This window comes from Sminthopsis crassicaudata, chromosome 2, assembly GCF_048593235.1.
Source record: "Sminthopsis crassicaudata isolate SCR6 chromosome 2, ASM4859323v1, whole genome shotgun sequence".
NCBI lineage: Eukaryota > Metazoa > Chordata > Mammalia > Dasyuromorphia > Dasyuridae > Sminthopsis > Sminthopsis crassicaudata.
Genome location: NC_133618.1, coordinates 464,926,438 through 464,950,167, shown reverse-complemented (window position 1 = coordinate 464,950,167; position 23,730 = coordinate 464,926,438). Strand labels below are relative to the sequence as shown.

Sequence of the window (23,730 nt, the reverse complement as noted above, 5' to 3'; positions counted from 1 at the left end):
GAGTCATGCCCCCATATAGAGTCATAAAATTATGAATTGTTATCATAAATGTCTGATTTGTTTACCTATATTCTTGGGGTTGTGTAAAAATTTCTCAGTTAAAAAGAGTTCATGAATGGAAAAAAGTTTAAGAAGCCTTCCTGTAATGATTTCATCATCCCATCCACTCTTTTTAACATATTTACTCCTATGTTATTCTTAGTCTTTCACTTATTTTTCAATCTCTCCCTGTCTACAATGCCTTGCTTACTGTCTACAAACATGCCTTCCCTTCCAATGGGGAAGAAGGGAGGGAGGTATTGGAGGGAAGGGAAAGAAGAGAAGAGAAATACTCATTTGATCCTTCTATCCCTGCTACTGTCCTATAGCTCTTTTGCTTTATAGTTTTTTTTTTTAAAGATTGTGTATAACATACTTTCCTCTCTTCTTGACCCTTTACAATTCAGCTTCCAACCTAATTTTTCTACTGAAACTATTCTCTCTTATATTACCAACGAAACTGACAAACTCAGTGGCCTTTTCTCAATTTTCATCCTCCGAGACCTCTCTGAAACCTCTGACATTTTTGATCACTCTCTCCTCTAAAATACTCTTTTCTATCACATTCTACTACTACTACTCCTTCTCAGTCTCCTTTACTGGATCCTCATTCTGATCATACCATTTAACCATGGGCTAGAAACTCCAGGGGTGCTGTCCTGGGCCCTCTTCTCCTTTCCCTCTTACTACTTTATTTGGTGATCTCATCAGTTTCTAAGAATTTAATTATCATCTTTTTGATGATAATTCTCAAATCTACCTCCAATCTTTCCACTCCAACTATCTTTCAGACATTTGAACTAGATAATAAGCATACATATAAAATTCAACATGTCCCAAAATGAACTTTTTATCTTTCCCTTTAAAGTCTTCTCAACTTCTGCTTTCCCATTACTGTAGTGGGTAATATCATACTCCCAGTATCTCAGGCTCATACCGAAGTGACATCCTTGACCATCTCTCAACTCCCATATCCAAGATGTTGCCAAGGTCTGTTGATTTCACTGCAATACTTTCTGAATATGCCCCTTTCTCTTCTCTGACAGTGCAGTCACTCTGATATAGGTCCTCATCATCTCATATATAGACTACTACAAAAGCTTGCTGGTGAATGTCCCAACTTCAAGTTTTTCCTCCATTCCAATTTATTCACCAGTTAACCACCAAAACAATTTTCCTCAATGGCAGCTTTGACTATATCACTCCTCACTTCAATAAACTCTTGTGACTCCCTGTTGAACTCAGGATTATAGCAACGGGAAAGTAAGTGATAAAAAGATCAAATATTTAAAGTTATTTTAGTAAATCTAAAACTAAATTTAATAAATGGAACTGCCCTTATATAAGATACATTAGGCCCTAAAGAAAACAAATATTTTCCTTCAAATCTTCTTCATGCATTGCAGTACAGTATGACTCAGAGAAAAAGCTGGGTGTGGGATATGGAAGACCTAGATTGTAGTAACTGCTCCTTGACTGACCAGCTGGCTGACCTTCATAAGCTGTTAGCTTCTTGAACTGAAGCTTCCTTGTGTAAAATTGATGGTGAGAGTAAAATAGAGGCAGGAGGAATAGTTTCTATTTAATTGTAAATAAAAATGTAAATAAATGGTTCTTGAAGCAAATTACTGACTAACCTGTAAAACACCACATAACTATGAGCTATTATCATTATAGAAGTTATAAAAATGCTAAGATAATACAAACGCTTATCTTGCAACAAGTGATTTTGATAAAGTTATGACTATTGCATGATTAAGCAGAAAAAGATAAATAAGGAAGTCTTTATTCAAACAAAAATTCCATCAAATTCATTTAAGTGGAAGAAATTTACTGACAAGAAAAATCAGTTCCAATGTTTTCAAGTCAAATGGCCATGTTTAAGTTTCACTTAGAGGAAAGCATAATAAACTTAAGAGTCAGAATTCTTACCTTCAGTCCTGTTTTTTCATCATCGCTACCATTATTTGTAGATGGTGTTTCATCCCCTTGCCTGGAAACCAAGACAAAATCTTCACTGTTAAGAGTTGATACCGAGTCTGAGGAGACACTGATTTTCCCAACAGAGGCCTTGTCATCCATGACTCAAGAAGGAAGCTCAACTCATGAATGATTAAATATTTTAAAAACTCCTGAAAAACAAAAATCATAAAGATCTTTATAAAAAAAAGTCTACCAAAAAGCTGATGCCCCAAGAAGTCATCATTTAAAATAAAAATAAAATTCTGACTATATAATTAAACTGAGATCAATAAACAATAAGATGGCTAATGATTTTTATTCACATTTTATTTCATATTTAACATTCAAGTTCCTTCTTATATCATTGCATAAAAATAAAAAGGGACATAAAGCAATTCTTAAAAGAAATATATATATATATGTATATATATATATCTTCTTTAAAAAAATAATTTCCAGGATTACCACTGCTTAATTAGAATAATGAAGTCAATATTCTAGGTAATGAAAAAAAAATGTTGTTATTCAGTGCCACAATATTCTAGACTTCAAAAAAATGCACAATCCATTTGAAAGAGCTCTACCTACCTAGGATAATTCATTGGGTATAGGCTATAAATTCTATTTCCTGACTCTGTGCATAGTAAATCACAGAATTTAAACTTCTACTTCTTATTCATATCAACAACATTGTAAAGATAAAAACTCTGAAAGACTGAAGAGATGAAATCAATGTAATTGACTAACCTTGATTTTAGAGGACTCAAGATGAAGCATGCTAACGACATCCATATAAGAAAGATGATAGACTCAAAGTGAAGAATAAGAAAGATATTTTTTGGACAGGGTCACTATGGGAATTTGTTTTGCTTGTCAATGCATATTTGATGCAAGGATTTTACTCTTTTTTTTTCCTGCCCAATAAAGGGACGGTGATATGGGGGAAAATGAGATTCCTGTTAATTGAAACTAAACTAAAAGTTTTAAAATCTATTTCTTAATTTCTAAAAATGCCAAAGTTAATAAAAGTCACTAGATTTAAAACATAAGCTCCATAAGTCCACAAGGTTCTCCATAGTCAAACTGAACCCTTAAACAAAAAACTTATTACATTATTCTTTGAAATAAAAGAAATAGGAATTGAACCACAATTTTACGTTAAAACCAAAAGAGAGAAACAAAAAAGAGATTACCCATATGTTTTTGAGCCTGGAGTTATTCTGATAAGTAAGTTTATTCATAACATAAATTCCCAAGCCATTAGTTTCATTTAACTTAATTCAACATGGGATGTTTCAGAAAGAGAAAGCTTGGTATGGCATTAGAGAATATGGACTCAAATACCAGCTCTATTATTTGCTAACTGTGTGGTCTCTAAAATGTTCTGTATTACTGAAATCCTATTCCAATGCTTCATCTTACCATGAAGATTCTTCTGAGGTTTTTCATTGACCTTGGTGAACCCTATGTCTATCTAGAAAGAATATGATCTTGAACCCAGCAAGAGGATGTGTCTTTTCTGAATATAAGTCCAACTAAATTTGGAGGTGTTCCTTAGCAGAAAGTTATGAATCTTTATGGCTACTTCAGATCACGAAGTCCATTTCATAAAGTAGACTTATCTATAAAGGGAGTACGGGAGTACCTTTGTTGAAATGACTAATTTTAAGACATACATATACTTTGTGAAAACTCAATCTGATCGGCGAGCCAGCAAACAATCAATCAAAAATGAATTAATAAGGACCTACTAGATCAAGCTCTACACTAGGCTCTGGGGCTACAAAAGATGTGATCCTTTTATGATCTATCATATTTTCAAATATGAAAGTCCTACACATTAAAGAGATTACATTCCATGGGAAAGGGCTGGTGCAAAAGCATAAATACAGGAGGCAGTATGTTGTATGTGAAAATTAGCAAGAAGGAAGGGGTATTGAATAACAAGGCTGGAAAAGAGGCACAGGGCCAGCTTGTAAAGGGTTTTTAATAAGCCAAACAGATGAGATTATATTTGAACTCAGAGGTAATTATTAAATTTTAACTCAGAGCATTGGGCCTGGAGTCAGGAAGTTCAAAATGGCCTCAAATACTTGCTATTTGTGTGACCCTAGCCAAGTTGCTCAACTCAGTTTCTTTATCTGTAGAATGGGGATAATAATAGCACTCATCTCTCCAGATTGTTATGAGGACAAATGAGATAACATTTGAGTGCTTGATACATAGTAAGTGCTATATAAATGTGTGATGATTTGTTTCTCTAAATCATGATCGCTCTCTTTCAAGCCTTGTCTCCTTCACTTGAGGCTTGACTAGCTTTCTTAGAGGCCTTTTTCTCTCTTTGGTTCCCAAGAGCTCTTGTCCTAGTGTCTCCAGCCAGCACAAAAGTCAAAGTGGGAATGACTGACTCTGAATCTCCTAGAGTATGGGAGACTCCACTTTCCAAGAGTGTGAAATTGTGGGTTTCCAAGAAGTCAATCCTAGTTGTGAATCTCCTGGAAGTCCATGAGTAGGCTTTTCCTTTAGACTTGTGAATCTCCTGGACTTGCGAATCCACTGAATCCTGGCTCTGAATCTCCTTGAGCTTCCCTGAAGTTCTCCCCTGGACTCAATCCAGAATCTGAATCTTGGCTTTTTATATCCTCCCAGAGAATGGGCTTGTGGGTACTCCCTAGGCTTGTGGGAGCTCCTTAAAAGTATGCTCTCTTAAAGGTGTGAATCTAATGTGTGGACCAATGAGGGAACTCCTTTAAGGGTGTAAACTCCTTTAAAGGCTTGAACTCCTTTAAAGGTATGAACTAAGTGCATAAGTACCTTGTAAGAATCCTAACATAAATGTTAGTTATTATTGTCATCATCATCATATAGGGAGCTACAAGAGCTTTTTGAAGAGGGCAGTGATATTGTGATTTATAAGTTAAGGTCACTTATGTAAAAGATAAATCAAAAAAGGGGAGACAAAGTCAGTATAACAATTAAAAGCAAATTAGGCAAAGAAAGCAATTAAAATGTTGAAATTCTTTGACAGTGATTCTAGGACTAAGCATATTAACCAACGATATAAATCATAAAAAGCAATACCTAAATATTTATGACTTCACTTAAAATTTTTTTGATGTTTTTTGTTTTTATATCACTTAAATTTCCCATCTCTCTTGCCTGTTTCCTAGAGAGTTATTCTGAATAATAAAGAATTTTTTTAAAGAAAAAACAGGGAAAAGAAAAAAAGAAAACAAGACTAGTATACACTGAAATAAAATCTGACAAACATGCGTAATAAATATTATATACTGTTGCTCTCTACCCACTAGAGATGAACTGGGAGAAGTATCTTCTTTGGGACCCATGCCACATGAGATGAAGACACCATTATCCTTCCAGGCTCCCAAATTTGTTACCTTGGCATCACCATGGTCTCACTCCATTTATCAATCACTTGTCAAACACTGCTATTTCTATCTTTACCACACCTCTTATTCACAACCACTTTTCTGTTCTGACACACTATCATCTTAGTAAGGCCCTTATCACTTTTCACCTAGATTATCACAACACCCTCCTAATTGGTTCCTCTGGTTCAAGTCTTTTAACACTCCAATTAATTTCACACATTTTCCAAAGTCATTTTCTTTAAGCTGAAAATTGATCACGTTACCACTCCCCTATTCAACCAACTCCAGTGACTTCTAAAATAAAGTATAAATTTCTCTCTTTAGCTTTTAAAGTTCTTCACAACTTTCCAGGACTGTTTTGGGGAAACCACATTGTAAACCTCTAAATGCTAAAGAAATCTGAGTGTTCTAAGATCCCTTCCTATTGAATCTCAGTCATAAAAGAGGTAAGAGACCATCTGGCCCAAAGTGCTCTCTGAAAAGGTTGTTCTCTATAACAACCCAGAGAATTGGTTATATAGTTTCTAACCAAAGACCTTTAGCAAGCAAGAATAATCCAAAATTTCTTCCACAAAGCTTATTCCACAGTCATATAGCTCTTATTAGTTCACTCTGGAAGTTCAAGCAGAAAAAGTCTAATCTCTATTACAAATTATCCCTTCCTGGACCTGTGTGTGCCAAAATGTTTGTGGCAGCCTTTTTTGTAGTGGCTAGAAACTGGAAAATGAATGGATGCCCATCAATTGGAAAATGGTTGGGTAAATTATGGTATATGAATGTTATGGAATATTATTGTTCTGTAAGAAATGACCAGCAGGATGAATTCAGAAAGGCTTGGAGAGACTTACATCAACTGATGCTGAGTGAAATGAGCAGAACTAGGAGATCATTATACACTTCAACAACAATATTATATGAGGATGTATTCTGATGGAAGTGGATATCTTCAACAAAGAGAAGAGCTAATCCAATTCCAATTGATCAATGATGGACAGAATCATCTCCACCCAAAGAAGGAACACTGGGAAATGAGTGTAAACTGTTAGCATTTTTTTGTTTTTCTCCCCAGGTTATTTTTACCTTCTGAATCCAATTCTTCCTTTGCAACAACAACAACAACAACAACAACAACAAAATTTGGTTCTGCACATATATATATTGTACTTAGGATATACTATAACATATTTAATATGTATGGGAATGCCTGCCATCTAGGGGAGGGGGTGGAGGGAAGGAGGAGAAAAATTCTGAACAGAAGGGAGTACAAGGGATAATGTTGTAAAAAATTATCTATGTATATGTACTGTCAAAAAATGTTATAATTATAAAATTAGAAAAAACAACTCCCCCCAAAAAAAAACAAAAAAAAAAATTATCCCTTCCCCATTTCCAGTGTCAGAAGCATGGCACCCCCATAAACTGGAAAATGCATGTAAAATTTTTTTGCCCTGCCTTTGTACCAGAAAAGAAGTCTGATTTCCTTCTTCTTCTTCTTCTATGGGGTGTTATAGACTTTATTGTAAAATTTGGGTTAAGTATTTTATGGTCATAGGCTATATGTAAAAATCAATGTTAAGTAAAAATACTAAGCTTTGTGTGATATCTGCTGATTTTTGCAATTTTTCTCAAACTTTAATTTACTTATTTTAACTTTAAAAAAGAAATTGTGTACATTCATAATATTAAAAGATAAAATGTTGTTATTATTCAATATATTTTATACATGTCTGAGTTTCTAAACCTTTTCTGTATTATCTGCTAGCCTTAGTGTGTCATGTGTATTTTCTCAAAATTTCCCATATAATTTCTTATGCCCATCCACGATATATTGAGACCATGATGGGAAAACTTATCATATAAAACAGGTTAACTATAAATATGTGGGGATAAATATTCTAAGATGGCTGGAAATAACATAGCATGGTATCTAGTTCTGTCCCCATTCTCAAATGCGCCTTTATTCCAACATTTCAATGTTCTTCTAAAAATGTAATGATCAGAACACAGGACTCCCAATGAGAGAGGAAGGGACCGTGGGAAACAGCATGAGATCTAGAATGAGAGGATTTCATTTTGATCTGTTGACATTTACAAGGCACCTGTATAATTATGAAGATTACGTAACTTCTCTGCACCCCATTTTCCTCATCTAAAAAAAATGAAAGTATTAGGCTACGGTCCTTTTCAGTTCTAAAAATATGAATCTTTATGGTTTGATCATGACATGATATTTTATACTTCTGGGATTTAGTGGTTTCCCAACTTAGGAGTTGAGAGAAATTTTAGTTTATGAATAAGAACAGATCTTAGGACAGGACTCCTTTACTGGACTTTGCTCTTATTCACTTTAGTTTAATTTTCCAAATGTACCTGTTGTGATAACATAATATTGGTTGTCTAATATGTGAAAAAAGTAAGACCACAGAAAACTAAGGTGTGAAAATTTAGTTTTAAAATATGAATTCCTTAAAATAAAAAATTTCTAAAAATTTACTCAAATACAAAGCAGATATGTTCTCTTCTATAATTCTAAAATTCTATGATTCTAAGAATAATTACTTTCTGGCTAATCAAAGAGCTGAACTATCTTAGTGTTATACCACTTTTCCCATAAAGCAAGAAAATATGGGTGGGCAGCTAAATAGAATGCCAAGTCTGGCATAAGGAAGACCCATCTTCTGGCTCCACTTACTAGCTGTGTTACCCATAGCAAGTTGTTTAACCCCATTTGCTTCAGTTCCTCATCTGTAAAATGAGCTAGAGAAGTAAATGGCATACCCCTCCAATATCTTTGCCAAGAAAACCACAAATGATATCATGAAGAGTTGGACACAACTGAAAAATGACTAAATAATATTAAAAAAAAAAAAACATGGAAGTTTGAAGTAGATGCATTGAAATAAATAAAAGCAAGAAGAAATGAATGGAAAATAATATTAGATATAATGCTTGGTATTCTAATGAACAACCGGTAACTAAACAATATTAGCTTCCTATAGATAACTTAATTGAATATAGTTGACATATGAATATAAGGCAATTCTAACCAATATGTCAGGATAAATTGGTATTGTCTTCATGTCCTGACATATATATCTTTTTATAACTCAAAGAATACAGTAGAAGTAGGACTGAGAATGGAATAAGACAGAAAAGAATATTAGTGATCCTAAGGAGATGTGGATTTGGAGGAAAGGGCAGAATAAGGTAGGAGAATGATGAATGTTGCTCTTATTTTTTTTCCGACCAAGTTTAGAATTGGGTCATATCATTACCAAGATGCCTATGGTTTCTTTTGGCAGAGGTTTCCCTAAACCATATTTTTTCTATGTTCACATCCTTTCTATTCAACCACAAAAATAAATGCAGTTAAGATTACTTGTGGAATCTGGAGACGGCAAAAAGAAAGAAACCTAGAACTGATTGTGACTTGTGGATATTCATCCTTTAAAATGAAAAGTGGAGAAAAATCCTACCAAAATTCCACTAAAGCAGTTAACATATTTTCTGTCTCTGAAGCTTACATTTCTTACAAAGTTTTTCCCTTAGATAGATGAGACAGTCTAAAAAAAATTAATAGAAAACTTCCCCTTCTTTCATAAAATAAATTTCTTTCTACCACCATTATGAACAGTGCATATAACTTCCTCTGAATCTGAGGATTAGTTCCTTTGAATTCCTTGATGAAAGGAAGATTTCATTTTAGTTTTTTGTTAACTCTCCATCCAAATGCTTCTGTTTAAATACAGAACAAAAACTATAGAGATATCATTATGAGCATAAGAAATCTATGATTCAACTGAAGGTAACTAAAAATACAAAACTTATATTAAATTTAACCAATCTGTTAGTGGTTTTGTTTGCAAATATCTAATAATTTAGTTGTTATTACAATTATTAATCTTAAAACACATGCCAGTTTATGACATGCTTTCCTTACAAATAACTGTAAGGCCGTTAGTACATCTTTTCTAAGAATCTTCATTTCAGAAATGAAAAAACTGAGGCTAAGGGAAGTAATAAGAAGATCTACCTAAGATCATATTATGAAAAGGCAGGGGTACAGAGTTGAGGGTGGGGGAGGAAAACAAGTCTCAAACTTGCATCTTCTAACTTCAAGTTTTTTATTAGATCTCTTGGGATTCTAAATTGAAGGATTACAAATCTGGGATCAGTTTGGTAAATTATGCTGTTGTTTCTACCTTACCCCTTTTCATTAGCAATATAATCTTAGGCAAGTCTTATTTATCTCCCTTAGTCTCAGCTTTCTCATTTCTAAAATGAAGGTAAGAAGAGATGTGCTACTATACATGCAGATGATACTATTCTATTGGCAGAAAATGAAGAATTAAGAATTCTCTTGATGAGGATGAAAGAAGATAGTGCAAAAAGCTGGTTAGAAGCTTCAAAAAAAAAAAAAAAAAAAAAAACAAAAAACTAAGATCTTGGCAACTGGTCCCATTGCTTCCCAGTAAATAAAAGGAAAAGAAATGGAAGCAGTGTCAGAGTTTATATTCGTGAATATAAAGATCAGAATAGATTACAGTCACACAATTAAAAGATGCTCCTTGGAAGTAAAGTTATGGCAATTCTGGACAACATACTAAAAAAACAGAGATAATGCTTTTCTGACAAAGGTTTGTACAATTAAAGAGATGGTTTTTCCAGAAGCAATATATGGTTGTGAGAGTTGCACTATTAGGAAAGCTAAGCACAGTAAAATCAACACTTTCAAATTACTGTGATAGACAAGCTGTTTGAGAGTTCTTTGCGCAGGAGATCAAATCAGTTAACACATACAAAAATCAAGTTTTTCATTGGAAAGTCAAATATCGAAGCTGAAGTTTAAATACTTTGACTGCATAATGAGAAGATGGAACTCACTGAAAAAGACCTTGCTGTTGGGAAAGATTGTAGGCAAGAAGAAAAGGAGTTGGCAGAGGATAAGATCACGGAAAATGATCATTGAGGGGTGGCTAGTGGTACAGTGGATAGAGCATCAGCCCTGAAGTCAGGAGGACCTGAATTCAAATCTGCCCTCACACACTTACCATGTACTAGCTGTATGACACTGGGCAAATCCCAACTGTCTCAGAAAAAAAAAAAAGAAAGAAAGAAAGAAAGAAAAGAAAGAAAAGAAAATGACCATTGAAATAAAGAAATTAGCTTGGACCGACTTCAAGAAATAGTGGAGAATAGAAAGACCTGGGCATGCTATGATTGATGAGTCATGAAGAATCAGAAACAATTGAGTAACAAAAATATTTTTTTCTACTTCATTGTGATACATACACACATATATGATGAGATCCTGGATTAACTATGTAAACTAGGGGTTTTACATACACACACACACACACACACAATGCACAAGGCAAAAGTCTGGATGTGAAGATGTGTCCCAATTCCTTTGAAATTCAGAAATTACTTGTTGAAAGTCACAAGGATGAGGGTTGTGAAAGTTGGAATCTGAACCTATTATCATTGATTTAAAGCTATCCCTTCCCCTATACCACAATGCTTCCCTTCTGTGTGCCTAAATTCAAAATTTTGTTTTCAACAGCCCATTTTCTTCAATAAAACTAAAAAGAAATGTATCTTAAGGGTACAGAAAGATTAGTTTCTTAAATGAAAACTCCAAACTACAGGAAATATAAGTAAGACTCATCAAAGCAAAAGATTCACTATCAAATAATAGGCTCTTTAAAAAGTTGATGTTTCTTGTTCTTTGTTCTCAAAAAGGACCAATGACATCAGGAAAGTGATGTTTTACTTGCAAGTTAATTAGGTTTTAGTGAGGTAGGGGTAAAATTCTTTAGAATAAAATACAAAACTGCAGTTTCTAAACTTTAATCAAACAAAATTAAAAAAACAAACCAAAAAAGATTTTTTTTTAATTAATGAAAAGGTACCAAAATTCTGTGAACATTTATAATTGGATAAAATTCTACTCATAATGTAGAAAATATTACAATAATTATGAGAAGATAAGACAGATATGTGAACTAGTCTATGGTTCCTGTTAGCTCAAAACCTTATGATTTATTTAATTCTCACTGTCCAATTTGCCTCTCTACATGTGGTGAGCTGCAGAAGACGTCAAAGTACTACATCCTGAATAGTAGAAACTGTAGTGGACCTGGATTTCAGCATCTTGCCACCAACTTTATGATCTTCAAAAAAAAAAAAAAAAAAAAAATTACACATATATAAGTATAAGACAAGTGAGGGGAGAAATAAGAAATGAAACAAAATGTTCTATGAATGTTTGAGAAAGGAAAAGCTGGAGAAACAGGTAAGCGTATCTGAGCAAATTGCTCCAAACAAAATAATAATGTCTGACATTTAAATCTCTTCACAATCACACCAGTCTGACATGTAAATTTCCTCACAAGCACATCCCTTTTTTACCTTTTCAATCTTCTTACACATTCCTCTCCTCTACCTCTGCTGTGATTCAACCATACTGAACTATTCAATGGGTTTTACACATGTAGAGAAACAGATTGTTTTTAAGTTTTGACACTGCAGACTCCCTACCTGAAATTCATTATTTTCTCATCTCTACTTTTTAGTAGTAGTAGGAAACCCAGAAAAGCAGGGTAGCTTAGAAGATGACTGGTGTATATTATATATTTAGGGAGAAAAACAAGTTGCTCATAATAAAGCTTTGCGACTTTAATTATGACCTTCTTTTTGCTTCATGCATGGAAATGCTCATCTTACTTAGTGTTGATCATAGCCAGAATTTAAAAACAGAAAAGAACGTAAGCTTCATGAGGGAAAGGGATGGTTTATTTTGTGTCTGAATCCTCAGCATTTAGCACAATGTTTATTGGAGACTAAATAGTTAATATTATGACTTTTAAAGTCCTTCAGCTTGAAAATTCTGTGATTTTCTATCATATTAAAAAACAATTATATTCTTAAAAAGGCTCTATCTGAATAGAAACAATTTAGTCAGTTCATGGAATAATTACTGTGCTGTTGTGGGAAAAGCATGGGACTCATTTCTACTAGGGAGTATTAATGTGCTTAATATGATTTCTTCATTTGACCAGTAAGAACTGTGAATCTATGAGAGCAACATAGAGCTGCTTATAAATTTTATTTAGAGATAGAAATTAACTATTTCCTTTTGCAGAGGAGGAAACAAGCCCAGAGAGGCAGAAGTAACTCATTTATACTAACATAGGAAATAAGTAGCAAAATTAGGATTTGGACCCAGATCTTCTTACTTTAGAAGTGTTATTATTGAAATGATAGTAATAAATGCCTTTAGAATGCCTTTTCTTTAAAGGGGGAGGAACAGGTAAGAGAGAGAAAAATATGGAATGCAAAATCTTATAAAGATGAAATGTTGAAAACTATTGAAAACTTAATAGTATTTAATTTTATTCCAATTATGTATAAAATAGTTTTTTACTATTAAGTGAAAAAAATTCCTTGCCTTTTATAGAAATACTCAAGATTGTTTTTCTTTCCAACCAACAACAATTATTCTGTTCCCCTTGGGCAAGACCATGCTTAGGTGCTATTATGTTCAGCTCCAGAATATTACATATTTAATTTCTCTTTTACCTAAGTGGCTGAATGAAAATTAAAACAAATTAACCTGTGACCAATACTTAAGAGAAATGAAATAATAATAAACATTATCTAAGCTTAACTATGACCTCTGTTAATTTTCAGGATGCTGAGTGAGGGCAAACCAAGAATAGTTGGCAGAAGACATGTTCTCTGAAGTATAGTGCTATGAGCAGAAGGAGCTAGGATTTGTTCTAGACAAGGATAGAATAACATTTTAAAGTGAAGGTGAATGAGCAGGTAGTCAAATAACATTAAGTGATCACTTGAAGCAGCAGAGATTTATAGGTCCTCTAACACAAAATCCAGTACTCCTTTTATATACTAGACTCATACTAACATATGGAGTTTAATACTAAAGGTAATGTTTCCAATGTATTTTGGGAAGGGTTCTTTTTTCAGGAATATAGATTTTTTTTTTTTATATAACCATAGGATTTCAGAGTTTTTACTTATGTCATCTATCTTATCCAATCAAGACAACAAGCATTTATTAAGTACCTACTATGTGCTAGATACTAGAAAGGCAAAAAACTATCTGCTCTAAACTATCTGCACAGTATAATGGGAGGATATAACATGTTCAAACTGTTACATATAACATATAACTATTCAAACGAGATTTATACAGAATAATTTGGAGATTATCTCAGAGGAAAGTGTTACCATTATGTGGGACCTCAAAAGGCTTCTTGCCAAAGGAGGGGTTTTGGCTGAGACTTAAAAGAAACCAGAAGGTAGAAAACAGGGAGAAAATTCCAGAAGAGGGACAGCTAGTGAAAACAAAGATGAGAGATGGAGTGTTACATTTCAGAATAGCAAAGAGGCCAGTGTCATTGGATTGGGAGAGTATGTGAAGAGGAGTAAGACAAATGAATAGGGAGCCACCAGAATTCACTGAATAAGGATGGGGAGTGACAGGCTCAGGTTTTAATGATCTCCTTATTTTAAATTTGAGAAGTTAATTGATTTGCTCAAGGCAAATGAGACCGTAACAGAACTAGGATTGGAATCCAGGTTTTCTAACTTGTCTTGAAAAATTGTTTAGGAAGGGTAAATAAAATAAAAAGAAAGGGGTTTTTTAAAATAGATTTTAAGGAGGCCACTTGTCTGATACAATAAACAAACAGTTCACAATTTTCAACAATCCTATGAAGTAGGCAGCATAAGCAGGAGGTATATGGCTAATAAAAGTGGATGGTAAGTTTCAAATCCAGATCTTCTAAGTTTTTTTTCTTCTTATGGTCTGATTACTGAATACCTTGAAATAAAATAGGAAAATGCATTACAATTATTCTTTTTCTTATCCTGAAAAGGCTAAATAGTCATAAGCAGAAATATGAATAAATTTAAACTTGCTATATCCTATTCTATTCATAGTCAGAAGTAGTATATAACAGGATTGAATCTAGGCAAAAGAAATTCGCTTATCTCTAATGGGCAAAAGTGTTAATATGCTTAACATAATTCTTTTTGCCCAATATAATTTAATTTAACCTGAGATAAACTTGCCCCTTACAATCCTGGCTGCATTTTAAAATATTTTTTTTTCAAAGAAAAGAAATTTTGCATACCAGTACAGATCATTTATTATTATGAAACTACCAGTTCTTACAGATTTGTCAGAATTTGGAAATATAAGGTATAAATCGTGTAAATAGCCATTCATGTTATATAAACCTCCAACCCTGGGTTATCTGGATTCCTTCCCTTCACTGTTCTTGTTTCCATGCTAGTGAACCATCTTCTATGAAGTACTGTCAAAGCTAATTCCTCTACTTGTCCATGATCCTATTGTTTCCATATCTGGATGCTTGTTCTCTTTAATCTCTCACCACCTCCTCCAACTTCAGTCTTTCCTTACCTACTCCACTTTTTCCTTATATATCTAGAAACATGCCTCTCCTATGCCTTTATTAGAACCAACTATCAACATCTAGCTATTAGCAGAATTCTTTTAAAATATGTATGTGCATACATATATGTTTTCTTTCAATTATATAAAAAAGTTTTTTTTTAACATTTAAAAAACATTTTCGAGTGCCAAATTCTTTTTCTCCTTACCACCTTCTTCTTGAGAAGGCAATTTGATAAGGATTAAAAGTATGTGGTCATGCAAAACATTTTCAAAATAGTCACATTAGAAAGAAAACATGGAATAACAATAGGAAAAATAAAAAAAGTAATGAAGTATACATTCAGCCTCCCTCAGTTCTTTCTCGGGAAATGGATAGCATTTTTCATCATATAAGTCCTTCAAAACTGTCTTGGACTATATAATACAATCTTGGATTTTATGGCTGAGAATAGTTAAATCGTTCACAGCTAATAATCTTAAAATATTACTGTTACTCTGTACTATGTTCTCCCAATTCTACTCGCTTTACTTTGCATCAGTTCATATAAGTCTTTCCAATTTTTTTTCTGAAGCTATGCTATTTCTTATAGAACCATTTCTAATAGTGCCATAGTATTATGCTAACACAATCACATACTTGTTCAGCCATTCCCCAATTGATGGACATTCCCTCAACTTCTAATTCTTTGCCACCACAAAAAGAGGTGCCATAAATATTTTCATTCATACAGGTTCTCTCTCTCCCCCTCACCTCCACCTTGAAAAAAAAATTTCTTTGGAATTCAGACTTATCAATGATTTTTAAAATGTGAAAACTAATGGCCTTTTCTTGGTTTCCCAATTCTGTACTACTACAGATTGGACCAATTCCTTCTCCATAGTTCTATTTCAGTTGGTCTGATCCTTCCTTGTATACCCTGCTGGATATCATTCCCAGGCCTCCAGGCCCTTTTCTCACTATATCCTAAAATTCTTGGTGAACTGCCATGAATTCAGTTATCATAAATATGTGTATGACTCCAGAATTAATACATTTAAGCTCTGACCTGAGTTTTAGTCCAAAATCACCCACTGGCAAATCTACTTGGATATGCTGTAGGTATCTCAGAGTACATATTTTCCTGTCTAAACTCATCACTCCTCCAAACTTCTACCAACACATCATCTCTCTCCTTTCTTTTTCCTTCTCTCTGCTCATACAACTACAACCTTAATTCAGGAACTTATCATCTCATTTAGATTACTTTAACTGTCTCCTAATTGGTCTCCCTGCTTCCAGCCTTTTTTCCCCTCTCCTACTCTCCATGCAATAATTTTTAAATAATGCAAGTCCAAGTCACTCCCCTGCCAAGAATCTTTAGAGGTTCTCTATTGTATCTAGGATAAAAAAATAAAATCCTCAACTCAGCTTTTAGAAGACATTTACAATCTGGCTCCAGCTTACCTTTTCAAGCATAATATCACACTACTCTCCTTCACACAGTCCAAGTGTCTAACTAAGTTGGTCTATTTACTATTGTTACCAGAGTTCTGCATTACACCTCCTACCTACTCAAGGGCTGGAATTCACTTCTCAGGTCTATCTCTTACAATTCTAAATTCAATCTAAGTGACACCTCTTGGAGATAATCTTTTCCAATCCCCTGAGCTGTTAACTTAATCTTCAAATGGTTGTATACTTTTCTGTGCAAATGTATTCCCAAAAGAGTACAAGCTCCTTGAGAGTAGGGTCTGGTTCTTTTCCCCCTTTTTTATCTTCCCTGCTATGCACAGTACCTATATTTAGTAGGTAACAAATGCCTAACAAGTTGAAAAGGGGTAATGCAAATTTAATCTTTAAAATTGACAATTAAATTTCCATAAAGGCTTCCAATTTGGCAACAGGATTTATAAAGCATGAGCTGTCAGATTTTAATACACAGAAAAATTTGTTTTTGTTAAAGATCACTGGAAGTTGTATGCAAATGTAACCTCATTAGAACAGCATATGAATGTCACTGATAATTAACCCTTGGGAGATCAAAACACAGGCATCTAACAAAATTATTAAAAGAAAAATGCACATCAAAGTCAGCATACTTTTAGATTTTATGTACACAGATATGTATATATAAAACACACATATACACACAAAAAGTAGGCATGAAGTGGAAAAAGCAGTGTATTTGAATAAGACTGAGTGTGCTTTCTTCCTTCTAATGTGACTGTCATTTATCTTGTGACATAAAACAATTTACTTAAATTTCTCTAGGCCTCAATTTCCTTATCTGTAAAATAAATAGATAGACCCAGATGATCTCTAAGATCTCCTCTAGTTCCAAATCCTTTGGTCTGAAGTATGAAGAAGTGATTCCTCAAGTTATGCAAGGTACTACATGCAGTTCAATGTTATTGTGATAAAATTTTAACAAAAAGGTAAACTGAAGCAGATCTCTGAGCAACATAACCTATATTAGCAGGGGTATGCTATTTGGTCAATAAATGGATCAATGGCTTGCCTCCATTAATGCCCAAGACCCTAAGCAAAGAACAGTATCCCATTTATAGGTTTTAGGGAATACAGAACAAATATCAGAATAGGATAGATGACATTACAGAACTAAAGGAAATATGACTGGTTATAGAACTGAGTCATAGAGAAGAACATGATTGGGTGGAAGTTTGGTAATGGAGGGCTAGCAATGCCACTCCCCCACCCCCTCTCACCATACACACTTTCTTTTATGAGACTAAAAAGTGCTCATTGTTTGAATGCAAATGAAAGATAGTGGCCTAAACTTTTGGAGTGCAAACCAGACATCCTTGAAGGAATTGTGTAGTGGTAAAGATATCAGACCAAAACTATTGCATTCTCACATATCCTCCAAAGTCACAAATTCTTTGAGACAGGAGAGTTGGATTTTAAAACTTAACCCATTATAGCTCAGCTAAACTCTGAACTAAGTTTAGAAATAAAGAACTATGATTTAAGCAGCTACAGAGTAAAATCAGTTACTTATAAAAAGGAACAATGAAAATGATATGGGATCAATTTAAGTTTTCTCGGTATCATTGACAGAACTAAGTGAAGACGGAATGTTCCCCAAAGTCTCAGTGGATAGTGTCAACCCTGGAGTTAGAAGCCACCTGAGTTCAAATCCAGCTTTAGACATTTGATACATATTAGCATTTTAACCCTAGGCAAGTTATTTAACCCCAATCGCCTTGTAAAACTTTTTTTTTTTTTAAATTGTACTAACATTTTAGGGATACCTTGTATAAAGCTTATATATTCACTGAATCAAAGAGGGGGAAAAAAAAAACACACCAAAAAACATTTATTGGAAGAGCCAAACTTCAAAAACCTCTTTATTTGGAACCACAGCAATCTTCCAGAAGGCTTATTTAATTAACAATATTATAAACTGATGACTACTTCAAATGTAATCTTACTGGATTCTGAAGGACAAAAAACATCAGTTAAGTGTATTTAGGACATGGCTCTGACATATTGGTCACATCATTACTCTTTTAATATTTTGCAGAGAAAGATGATTGCTAAGGTCAAACAAATTTCCAATTTATACACCTATTCAATAATATCAGTTTTTTTTTTCTTGAGAGAAAAAATAAACAAGAAGCACTGCTTACATAAATGGGCATGAAAGAAAGTGCACTGGATTGGGAACTAGAAGAAATGATTTCTAGTCTTGCCTCTGCTACCAACTAGCTAAGTGATTCTGGGCACATTACTTCATCTTGGCCTGGATCTCTCAAGTCCCCTTCAGCTCAAATATTCCATGAACCCTTGAATCTATATAAGCTTGTGTTTCCTTTAGGAACATTTGCCAAGCATCAATTCCTCATATTTACATTTTTCTCAAGACCTGAATATAGAATATTAAAAGGCAAATATATAGTTAAGACATAAGATTCCATAAATTTCCCTGTAATCTTAAATTAACATGGCATTTATTAACATTCTATTAAATTATTTAAATGAAGCCAATGCAAATTATATTCCAAATACTTTGGAAGTTTTATAACATGTATAATTACACTAACGACTATAAGACTATTAAACAACTTAGCAAAAAGCTACATAAGGGAAATACATTTAATATAAAAACATTCATCAAAAAGGTCAAGTTTATTTAGTATAGATTTTATTCTGAGATTGTGTTTTCCTATTTCACCTAGGTTGGAAGGACAATATCCCAACATGTTGATCCTACTTATGGATCAATACAGGAATTCTTGACCTACTCATTTCTCATCTGAGTTGGTTTGGCTATCTGAGGCAGTGTTATGGCCTTCCCACTCATAGAAGCTCAACATCTTGGTGCTGGACTTAGTATAGATATAGATATCCAATTTAGCCCATAGCAGCTCAGAACTACAGAGCTCAAATGATGCACCAACTTCAGTCTTCCCAGTAGTAGGGATTACAGGTGTGCACCAATATGTACTTGCTAGCACAGATCTGAGACAGGAATTCTTAAGATATAGTCAATGAATTTGTTTTTTTTTTTAATATTTTAATCCTTGAATTTCAATAGAATTTATTTTCTTTGTAATCTTACATTTTTCATTTTACACATTTGAAAACATTATTTGAAGGTGTCTAGAGGTTTCACCAAGTATTCCATGACACAAAAAGATTAAGAACCTATTTTAGACTATAATCATTTGAACAAGTCCACAGTGTACCATTGATACTCTGAAGGAAACAGACATCTTGTCTGACTCCCTCATTTTATAGAGTGGAAAACTGAGGCTCAAAAGGTTAAGTAAATTTCACAGTGAGTTTGAACCAAAACTAAAATCCAGGTTTTCTGGTCCAGGTATATTTCCCCTATTGATAAAATGACTAGAGTAGGGGCACTATAATTAGGAATTTTCTCTGCAGGGGATATCATTTTTTGACGAGGTAGTAAACAATATCATAAGGAACAGTGAAGTAATTTTTGTCTAGAGCGTAAGCATATTTTCTACATACATCTCAACTCAACAACCTTCAATGACCTTACTGTCTATCAAACAAAATAAAAACACTAGTATTCAATGCTTTCAACAGTCTGACCAAAGTCTATCTTTCTGGCTTTAATTCAAATTAGTCCTATTCATACACCTTTCATTCCTACCAAAGTTGCATCTTCTTTTCTCTCTCTCTGTAACACCTCTTTTTTTTTTTTTTTTTTTTAATTTTATTTTATAATTATAACATTTTTGTAACACCTCTTGACATCCCCCAGGCCTCAACTCTCTCTAGAAATCTATCTATTAAGACTTAACTCTCCCCTTTCCTTAAAAGATCTGAGATTCCATCTCCTCACATTTCACATAGCCTCTGTCCATGTTTACCTTGCACTTACCTCATTTTCCTTCACATAATTATTTGTATAATTGTCAATTAGATAGTTAAGCTCCTAGAAGGAAGCACCATATTATGTGCAATTTTTAGGAGGCTCTTCATATGTGCTTATTGATAAGAAAATACATAAAACAGAGTAATCTTATATCACCACATCAGCATTATAACAATGATCATTAGGCTTAAAACTGAAATTGACCACAGATATCACCTATCCAATCCCATTATTTTATAGGTGGGATTAAGGATTAGCTTTTATCTATAAGAGTATTCATATATCACAAAATAATACTTTTAATATGCAATTAATCAATTAATTTTTGAGACATTTTAGAAACTTCAATGTGCTGAATTAAAAATTAAAAATTAGAAAAATCTGAAAGAACACAATACACTACAAAATCAATTATAAATTATTTGGGTATTACTTTACATATATTTTAGAAGGTAATGAAGATTTATTACTTTTTTTTTAATTACAGAGTTCTAGAGAATTTCCAAAGTCATCACATATACAAAACTGTCAATTCCAGATTTTAACTTTCAAACAAAAAACTATAGTTGTGCCAAAGGGTAACATTGGAAAAAAATATTTTTCCAATTCAAAATTTAAAGGCAAACACTGATGTGAAAAGATTTCAATGTGCTTATTCATACCTCCTATATTTATGTAGAATTCAGACACCAGGTTATTATAGGCTATGCATGAAAGAAAAAATTCACTTATTCCTTGACACATTCTGATAGTATTAGAAATAGTTTCTTTGGCTATTCAACTACAGAAATTTAAGATAACAAATTTCAACTTTTTTGAACAGTCCCTAACTTATATAAAATAAAGTAGCTGGAAGGGACAACTAGAAGGCAGGTATTTGCTTTAATAAAAATTTCAAAAGAAATTACCATTTATTTCCCTATTTAAAACAAAACAAAACAAAACAAAACCAAGACTTCAAATAAGCGTAAAAATTAACGTTAATGTTAAAATGACTATGTAATAGTAATATGTTAGCTCAACAAATCCAAAGATATTAGCTTCCTAAAATAAACAATATAGTCCATAACTGAAGCCATAAGTAAAATAAAAAGAGAGAGAGAGAGATGATGATGATAATAATATGATCGATACACTAAGCACAAGAGTACTCTTTAAGCTGATGGTGACAAATCTTAAAGAGCTAAGGCATGTTATTTTCATGGCTATGTTTGATAGGCATTGAGATTGGTGAAAACCTAGGAGTAGGAGGCTTAGGATTCAAATCTTGCCTCTGAAAAGCATTATGTGAATGATTCTCTTAGTGCCCTAGACAATTTTCTAAGGCTGTAAATTGATGAGCAAGTGCAAATGAGTGCTGGTAGAGGAAATTTCTTATACCAAAGAAATCATGAGTCTGGACCATCCTTCGCTCTCTCTGACCTTTACTTTCTGCCAAAACAAAACATACTTCTTATCAACAAGAGTAAGGGAATTGGAGTTATAAGACTAAGAGTCAAATCTTGATTCTGTTATTACCCATATAATCTAGGGCAAATCAGTCACCCTCTCTCAGTTTCATCATCTATAAAATGAAGGGGTTGGATGATGAGTTAGTGTACTTTCCCATTTTTAAATCCTATCATACTATGAACATTGTGATTTATTAGCATTGACTGATATCAACTATGAAATATCAAGGTAAAGATCAAACTGGATTCCCCATCCCATAGATACACTTGATTCTAAACTTTCTTTAACCCTAGACTACTGCTCGATCTGCCTAGTGAAACCTTATCTTTCTTTTCAAGTCTAACTCAAAATCTCGACTATTTCACTTCATGAACCTTCCCTGATCTCCCTCTCCACAAAGTGCACTTTGCTTTTACTTCCCTTATGCACTTATATTAACAAATGATACCAGATAATTTAATTTCTTATAAAGTTTTATCATTATACTAATCCATAAATTCAATGAGGACAGAAATTAAGCATTACCTAAATTTTGTTCATCAGCAATAAGGACGGCACTCTCCTCATAGCTGGTGCTTAGTAAATGTTGAAGTTTTGAGTGCTAGAAAGAGATGAGTTACAGGAATGAACTAAAAAATGATCAACACAATGAAAGAAGCAGCAGGAAGGGAAGAGCTCACAAGCAGGGGGAAAATGGCTGGCCAATGCTCAGATAACTTTTCAAAAAGGCACAGTCTAGACTGACTCACAAAAGTTAGGGCAAAGACAGTTTGAGGGACAAACATTCCTTTACGGGAGCGAGATGGGACTAGCGCTGGACTTGGACAAGACCTAGCACTCATTAGCCACGAGACCCTAAGCAAGTCCCTCTAAAAGCTTTTTCTGCTCTATAAAAATGCAACAGTTTAATAAAAAGTTGAGCTTGCTTTTTCGTTTTTAAGATAGGAGAGGTCTAAGAATACTTGCAGAAACAGAAGGAACTACTGGAAGAACAGTGAAAAGAAGCTTGGTGCCTTGGAAAACATGAAATTCAGGAATGAATACTTCCAGTCCCAGTTCTGTCACCAACAAATTGAGGAGCCCCAAATAATGGGCCTCCTTCAGCTTGTCTGCAAAAATCAAGGTCTTACACGAGCCTGAGAGCTTCGAAGGACCTTAGAACTTAAGAGTACAGGCTCTTAGTTACCAAAGCCCTTCTAAACCTACAAATGTGCAAACTGAGGCAGCATTAGATGATCGATCCTCCTAGAAATAACAATTTGTAATTCTGGGATTGAGCTATCTTTCTGCCTGAATACTCCAGGTTCAAAGGCTGGGGAAGTGGTCAACAGGGTCAGGACAACAAGGAGGGTGGTCTCCCTTTCAAGAAAAGAGGTAAAAGAAGACAAGCAGACACCCCCACCCAGACAGGGGCAACCGGTTTGGTCAGAGGCCCCTTCCTGCGCATGCGCCCATCCCCATCACTGCTTCTCCCGGGTTTCCCCCTCCCCCCAAATCTAACCCAGTAGTTTATAGGGGCTCCGGGCCGAAGCCACGCTAAAGAGGTGGGATTAAAAGCAGACGCCGACTCCGGGGCCCTACCCCCCACAAGAGAGGGAAGCACAGAAGACTGCCAGGCTTCCCCCTTACAGGGCTTCAAGGGATCACAGTGAGTGGAGCTGCCACCCCTCCCGCGGAGGATAGTTGGTGGGTGGGTGGGTTAGAAGGGGGGAACGCGGCCCTACCCGACCCGACCCGCCGTCTCCTCCTCAGCAGCAGCCGTCCTGTCCCCGAGGCTCCTCTGCTAGGGCCTCCCTGCCCCGCCCCTCGCCCCTCCCGCGTCACGTGAACTGCACTCCTTCCGCCCTCCGTTCCGCCTCCCATGTTAAGCCATAGGCCACGATTGGTGATTACGGTTTCTATTGGTCAGAAGATGCGGCACGCAGTCCTGGGTCTCCCCACACAGGATTCCGTCCAGTTTCCCCAACTGCCGGAGCCGCTACGCCTGCGCACCTTTTTTTTTTTTTTACCGCGTCTGGCTGCTGGAATTGATAGGTCCAGGAAGCTTAGCCAGGGAGATTTTGTGATGGGACTTAAAAGGGAAACCGGCAAC

The 23,730-nt window shown here is 34.5% G+C and overlaps 1 protein-coding gene across 4 annotated transcripts in view; it reads right to left on the bottom strand.

Annotated features, from left to right (window-relative positions):
• RABGAP1 (RAB GTPase activating protein 1) overlaps positions 1-23,437 on the bottom strand; it is a 195,086-nt gene extending 171,649 nt beyond the window's left edge. For 2 of the 4 annotated variants that reach the window (XM_074293001.1, XM_074293002.1), the window contains exons 1-2: positions 23,363-23,434; positions 1,972-2,171 (exon numbers count right to left, since the gene is read on the bottom strand). In XM_074293001.1, the coding sequence (XP_074149102.1) occupies positions 1,972-2,121 (150 nt within the window). In that variant the 5' untranslated portion in view covers positions 2,122-2,171; positions 23,363-23,434. Of the gene's footprint in view, positions 1-1,971; positions 2,172-22,163; positions 22,240-23,362 lie in introns of all 4 variants that reach the window. The other 2 variants (XM_074293000.1, XM_074293003.1) reach the window with 2 other exon arrangements.
• Between the last annotated feature and the right edge of the window lie 293 nt (positions 23,438-23,730).